The sequence below is a fragment of the Barbatula barbatula genome, assembly GCF_947034865.1.
Source record: "Barbatula barbatula genome assembly, chromosome: 19".
Classification (NCBI taxonomy): domain Eukaryota; kingdom Metazoa; phylum Chordata; class Actinopteri; order Cypriniformes; family Nemacheilidae; genus Barbatula; species Barbatula barbatula.
In genome coordinates, this window is record NC_136782.1 from 20,231,303 (window position 1) to 20,238,802 (window position 7,500).

General features: G+C 42.0%; 1 protein-coding gene across 1 annotated transcript in view; it reads left to right on the forward strand.

The window, feature by feature from the left end:
* The window catches only part of fat3a (FAT atypical cadherin 3a), a gene marked incomplete at both ends in the record, with an annotated part of 50,793 nt that overhangs the window by 24,001 nt on the left and 19,292 nt on the right, over positions 1-7,500 (forward strand). Inside the window, one exon of the mRNA XM_079480688.1 lies at positions 6-2,895. Coding sequence (XP_079336814.1) covers positions 6-2,895 — 2,890 coding nt within the window. The remainder of the gene's footprint in view (positions 1-5; positions 2,896-7,500) is intronic.

Here is a 7,500-nt window from a genome sequence, read left to right on the forward strand (position 1 = left end):
AACCCCTGCGGTACACGTTGTTGAACGCCGGCGGAAAATTCCGCATCAGACCGACTTCCGGCGCCATCGAGACCGTTGGACTCCCACTTGACAGAGAGGAGAAAGAGGAGTACGGATTGCTTGTGCAGGCAGGGCGTGAGGAAGACCGCCTTCGTGTCGCAAGGGCACTGGTTAAAGTTCGAGTCACGGATGTAAATGACAACGCTCCGGTTTTCGTTGGCTTGCCATATTATGCTGCGGTGCAAGTCGAAGCAACTCCAGGTACGGCGATATTTCGAGTCACCGCAGTTGACCGTGACAAAGGGGAAAACGGAGAGGTCAACTACTTTCTCCAGGATGAGCTTGGACATTTTGAGATGGATCGTGTAAGCGGTGAACTTCGCTTGAGGAGAGCTTTTGAAGCGGATCTCTCCAGTGTGGAATATCAAGTTTTGGTGTTTGCACGTGACATGGGCACGCCGTCTCTTTCCTCTACAGTCACGTTTCCAGTTACGGTGGTAAACCGAGCTATGCCAGTGTTTGACCGACCCTTCTACTCCGTAAAAGTGAGTGAAGATGTACCAGTATGGACTCCTATTCTGGGCATAAATGCCAGCAGCCCTGAAGGCCAAAGTGTCCTCTATACGATCACCCACGGCGACCCGGGCACGCTCTTCTCCATCGGATTTGACACAGGGGTCATCAGCGTCATAGCGGCCCTTGACTACGAGACCAGCACAGCACACCATCTCATTGTCAGAGCCACCGACTGCCTCACAGGCGCTCGTGCCGAAGTCGATGTAGAAGTCACCATTTTAGACGTCAATGATAATCCTCCCGTGTTTGAACAGGCATCATACAAAGCTGTAATTTCTGAATCTGTAATGATTGGAACCGCAGCCCTGCAGGTGCTCGCAACAGACGGCGACTCAGAAAAAAACGCAGCTGTGCGATATCAAATCATACCTGACCGAAACAACAGCACTGAGCACTTTCACATTGACAGCAGCAGCGGGTTAATTCTGACTGCCCGCTCTCTAGACCACGAAACCATCCAGCGTTACGTTTTCCTCGTCAAGGCGACAGATAATGGCTTTCCGCCTCTGAGCAGCGAAGTGTGGGTCACTGTAGATGTCACAGACACAAATGACAATGCACCTGTGTTTAACCAACTCCTTTATGAGGCCTCTGTGAATGAATTGGCACCCAAAGGGCACTTTGTCACCTGCGTGCAAGCATCTGACGCAGACCGTTCCGATGCTGAGCGTTTGCAGTACGGCCTCGTATCTGGAAATGAGAAAATGCTGTTTCAGCTGCACGTGTCCTCGGGCGTCCTCACCCTGAGTGGGCAGCGGCGCACGCAACGCATGCCCTCCGCCGTCACCCTGAACGTGAGCGTCTCGGATGGAGTGTTTACAAGCACGGCCCAAGTGCACGTTCAAGTGGAAAGAGCCAATCTGCATGCCCCGCAGTTCACACAGGGATTGTATGAAGCAGACGTGAGGGAGAACGCACCAGCGGGCTCGAAGGTTATCGCGATCAGGGCGCAGGATGCAGATCCAGGTCCGTATGGAGATGTGAGGTACATTGTGCTTTCAGATGCAGCTCGGGATTTGTTCAGCATTGACGGAAGCGGACAAATCACGACTTTGGAGAAACTTGACCGTGAAGAGAGGGATGATATAGTGCTGTCTGTCGCAGCTGTGGATGCGGGCGGGCGCTCTGGATATTGCAGCGTGCGAGTCACTATATTGGATGAGAATGACAACACGCCGCTGTTTGGAGCCTCGGAGTACCACGCTAGCGTACGGGCTGATGTTGAATTGGGTACGCTCGTGACCCAAGTGCAGGCTTGGGATGAAGATCAGGGCGCAAATGGACAAGTGAGTTACAGTCTGTACAGCGAGGCCAGTCTGCAAGTAACTGAGCTTTTAGATATCGACCCAGACAGTGGTTGGGTTGTCACAAAGGGCAATTTTGCACTCCTACGTGGATCAGTGCTGTCCTTTTTTGTTAAAGCCTCTGATGGGGGTGCACCCGTCAAACATTCCCTTGTGTCTGTCTACATACATGTCCTGTCAGCCGACACCCACATCCCTGCCTTCAGCCAGCCCCAATTCTCATTTACTGTGCCCGAAGACACGCCTATCGGTTCTCCGATTGGGGCTGTGCATCTACACACCTCCATAAGCCACGCCTCCCTACCTGTTAGTTTCTCAGCCGTGATTGGACAGACCCTAGCAAGTAACAGTGATGCAGTGTTCGTGGTGGATAAAGAAAGTGGCATGATCAAACTAGACAAAGTTCTGGATCGAGAGCTGACCCCCGTCTTTCATTTTAAAGTGCTTGCAGCCTTGCAACAAGGACGGTTGGATGCCGTGTCTGCCGTTGATGTAGAGGTCAAAGTTCAGGACATCAATGACAACAAACCTGCATTCGAGTCGGATGCTTATGAAACATCTGTCACGGAGGGTCTTTCCCCTGGGACTCGGATTCTGCAAGTACGAGCTTCGGATCCTGATTGGGCGGCTAACGGTCAGGTGACCTACAGTCTTGCGCCGCCCGGGTTGCTGGGTGGCTCTATGGGTGAGGATATAGAGGAACATGGAGCCTACTTTACCATTGACAGCAGCTCTGGTTGGATTTCAACGCTGAAGGGGCTGGACCATGAACAGAGCCCCGCCCACAGTCTAACGGTCTGGGCGTTTGACCTCGGTGACCCTGCCAGCCAGTCGTCTTCGACAACTGTAACCATAGCAGTGAGCGATTCTAACGACAATGTCCCACAGTTCCTACAGCCCCGTTACTATGGCAGTGTTCGGGAGAGCGATGTACCGGGTGAAGTGGTGGCGGTATTGAACACACGTGACAACGACAGCTCACCTGGAAACCGACAAGTCACCTATCATATCACAGGTAAGAACCACAAATTGTGTGAGTAAGTGGATATGTGTTGTAAAAGTACGGTTTTGTTACTTCAGAGACTTATTGTTATTTCTAGTAAAAGTATATAAAAACCATTCAAATTTAATCAATGTATAAGATAGAAAGATATTTGCTATAGATCTGTCCTCAGAAGATGTACATTGAATATAAGTGTATAAAGTCTCACAGAAATAAACGATTTTTCTACATTTTTAGCATGTTAGCACAGTATTTTTGTTTCAATTTTAGATCTTAATATCGTAGTTCTAAAACAAGTTTATGCTTAAATCTGCCAATGGGGTAAGACATTTTTAACCCCAATTTAGTTTTAAGCATAAAGAGAATCACGTTTCATTTTTATATTTGTTTAGATAAACAAGACTAATTTGAGAATTTTTTGCATTTATATGAGAAAACAAGATAAAAACATTGTAAATTGCTAGTTTACCAAGAAATAAAACTTATTTTTCATGAGGTTCAAAACCTGATTTACCATAAATGTATCAGTGGTTTTGTGTACAATGGATGTCGATAGAACGCATTTTTCAAAATATTAATAAATAATAATAAAAAATTGTGTTCTGCCAAATAAAGACACTCACACAGGTTTTAAATGACATTAAGAGTGAGTGTTAATTATGAACACATTTTTTTTTGTAACCTATCCTTTTAAAAAAAAGTGCAGAAATGTTCCATTTCCGTTCGACTATATAAAGAAAAAAGCAATTTATTATTTTGCAATGTAGGCAAGAAACTAAGGAGGATCTTTTCTGTTCTGTGCATATAGAGAAGTTGAGAAAGATTTACTGAGTCTGGTGTGAGAGAGAATGTCTGGCTTGCACAAACCCCACTGAACACATTTGGGATGAATTGACCGCGAGCGAGACCTCCTCACCCAGCATCAGTACCGGCCTCACTGGTGCTCTTGTGTTTGATTTAGAGCAAATTCACATCGCCATAGTAAAAAGCCTTCCAGAACAGAGCAGCACAGCTTTTATAGGATTTAAAATGAAGACCTGCATTCTCTCGCACCTGCATCCCTCCCGTCGCCATTATGTAGCTATTATATATCTGTGTGCTGAAAATGTAAATGTGACCTGATTTTACGAAGCAAGCGAGAATTAATGTTGAACGTTATTATGGCATGTCAGAAGTCCACGGTAATTAAGCCTCGTTCATTCTTTCCTCATAATGGATTTCTCACTTTAGAGCTGCTCGCTGGGTTTTGAGGGCAGAAGGGTTTATTCAAACTGTGATGCATGCGGGTTACAATGTGTCCAAACCGGGCATGAAAGGTGTGATGCGACACGACAAAAGACACGCATTAGAATCCATTATCATTTGTCAAATGTGTTCGTGTTGCGACAAACCAATTAAGGACAAGCGGACTGTCATGTCGCGTTCGTTGGAGACACGGTGTTATACCTGCGGAGATCTGTGATGTTCAAATGCGCCACGGCCCAGAAGAGCGATAATACTGTGACATTTCAGCAAGTGTGGGAGTTTAGGTGGAAAGCATCTTCAAAAGAGCAAAATATATTATTTTTATTAATATAGACTAATGCATGATCTTTCGAGGCGGTTTGGTGGGAAATTTGTTGAAACTGTTGAAGAAGAGTTGCATTTTCTCTTAAAATGAAGATGATCTGCGTGCCGGGTTTCGAGGGCATAAGCGTAACGTCACCGATTTGATTGAAACTGCGATGTAGGCGGGTTATACGTGCGGAGATCTGTGTGCAAATGTGCCACGACGCAGAAGAGCGATAATACTGTGACATTTCAACAAGTGGGAGTTTAGGTGGAAAGCATCTTTCAAAAGGGCAAAATATCACAGTGAATCTGCTTTTATATTCAAGCTGTGTCGAACACCTCGCCGACTGACATGAAACAGATTGCGCATACGTACAGGCCACACGCGTGATCACGTCCAGCACGCTTGTAAATTAGCTGCTCAGAAACTCATAACATTGAATTAGGAAGCTGTCTTGTTCTATAATTCATGGCTCTTCACACACACGCAAACTTTCTCTCTGGCTGGAACTGAATTTCGATTAAGCTCAACCTTTACTGCGGTCGTGATTTAGACCGCCCTGCCATCGGCAGGTGCAGTATTTTTAACAAGATTTACCTCAAACAGCACACAAACACACAACTCGGGTTGTTAGCTAAATTACAGGCCACACTGCGACATACAACACTTGAGATTTTCTCTCTTTCACTTTCTTATTCTCTCCTTCTCATGCTCTCTTTTTCTGTCTCTTCCTATCTTTATTCTTTGATTCATTCCAACAGTGTCCTTTTTTCACAAATGGAGTCTCTTTTTTGTGCATTTATGCATTTTGAAAGTTTAATTTATTTAGTATCTCATACAAATATTTTTAAGCACTTTTAATGCGATTTTATTTTTATAATTTAAGTGTTTGTTGTTTGTGGTTTTAAATGTGTGAAAATATGTTAAACAAAAACGGTAATACCACAAAGAAAGAAATTGACAAAAATGTTTGAAGAAGTTTAGAAGCTGTCTTCGTAAAACTAGTTAAATTTAAGATTTGGACTTATATTTATTATTATAAACTAATGCATGATCTTTTGACGTTCGAGGTGGTTTGGTGGGAAGTTTGTTGAAATAATTGAAGAAGTGTTGCATTTTCCCTTAAAATCAATATAATTTTGATCATTTTTGTTTGGTTTGGTGGTTTTGATATGCAATTTGTATTCAAATAAAAAATTGAGAAAAATATAGTGCAATTTTTTATATTTTAGGTATTTTTTTGTAATAGATTTTTGATGTGCTTAACTACTAAAGGTAAACAAGCTCTTCAAAATGTATTTATGTAATGTAGCGGAGTACAAAGTATGATCTACTGCGTGCTTTATTATGTAGTGAAGTACATTTTTAAAAAGACAAGAACTTATCATCATCACAATAAAAACAAACAATAAGGTGATATTAGAAATACGGTGCTAAAGGATCAAATAAGAAACTTTTATCATGACATTCGCACTCTCTCAGATCATTTAAATCCTCTAGTTCCTCAAAGACAAACACAAATGTCAAGCAGACTCTAATACTCTTCTCTCAGCCCAGCGGCACAAACCGGCTCATTGAGCTATACACAGACTCATAATACACACCTGAGGGAATGAAATTAATACGGACACACACATATACAGGACGATTTCATCTACATAAACGTTGTTATTCTCCATAAAAAATAGGAATTGTGGGTAATATCATCTTACTACTGTTTTTATGCGAGTAGTTCGAGTAGTTCAAAAGATGATTTGTGCATTTATTTAGAGCTTCTTTGATGAGGAAAGGATCATAAAGGAAATGTCTCGCACCAACGCTTTGTTTGATAAATAATTACTTTGCTACATTTCAGTCTTTTCATGTTATTGTGTCTCGAAGATAAAAGGTTACCGTACAAACGCTAATTGTCAGGTGTTAAACACATCACTTGCTTTTTATTGAGTTACTAGATATAATTGATATGGATCGTTTTTTGTTTTGATACATTTTTAGGTGTACATATAGTCCCAAAATGAGTTAACTCAAAAATCTTGTTTTTTTATTGTGTATTGTCCAATGAATATCTATCAAACTGCAGTTGGTTTGTTTTGATTGAAGCTATAATAACTAAACAATACAGCTAACACGAGAAAAACATGATAACATAATAAAAACATGATTTATGAATTCTTTTGTGTTAACTCATTTTGGAACCAAACTCTTCATGTCGCCAATAGTTTTTGTATTTCATAATAAAAGTCTGTCCAATTCGTAAATGTCCAAGTACATTCATGTTGTATAAGGAAGTTTTACGAAGCATAACTCGCCATCAGGAGAGTAGCTGGTGTGTGTTATCTGCTCCCAGCTGAGTTAAATGACGTTCTTTATTGGATAAACAAGGCCGTGTGTGTGTTTGTGTGTACTATGAGAGTACAGTAATTGGATGCTTGTCAAAGTGGCAGCTTTGATTATAGAGTAGTTTCCATTTCATCCCTCTCTCTCTCGCACGCTCGCTCGCTCCCTTTTCTGTTTTTTAGTGATAACCTTTGGTAATGAGTAGGGAAGAGTTGTGCGGTCGGTGCAGATTCACTCGTTTGATTCATCAGGGAGGTTATGTTATGTTATTGACCTAATTGACGGATCATTTAAATGACAATATAAAGAACTGATTATTATCATTTATACCAATGACCCCATCATCACTTACTACTAATGGAGATTATGAAGACATCCAGATGATACTCTGTGTGTGTGCGATCCCTTAAATCCTATACAGTAGAATGTGGAGAGACCATGTGACCCCACAAACTTAGTAATGCAATTTCAAGATTATTTATTGGCATGATTGTGTACTTCGAATATAGCCAAAGCGTTAAACATAAAACAATAGACGTACAATATCAGCAAACACGAAAGTGCTCCTGCAAGTGTGCTTTTGTAGACTACACTCATCCTTAAATAAATTGTTAGATGTGCTCCCATTTGTGCGTCACTCTGAATTAAAGCATCTATTACATGAATAAATGTTATTGTAAATGTATTGTATGTTTTGGCCACTGGTGTGTTACAGTCGGTGGTGGATT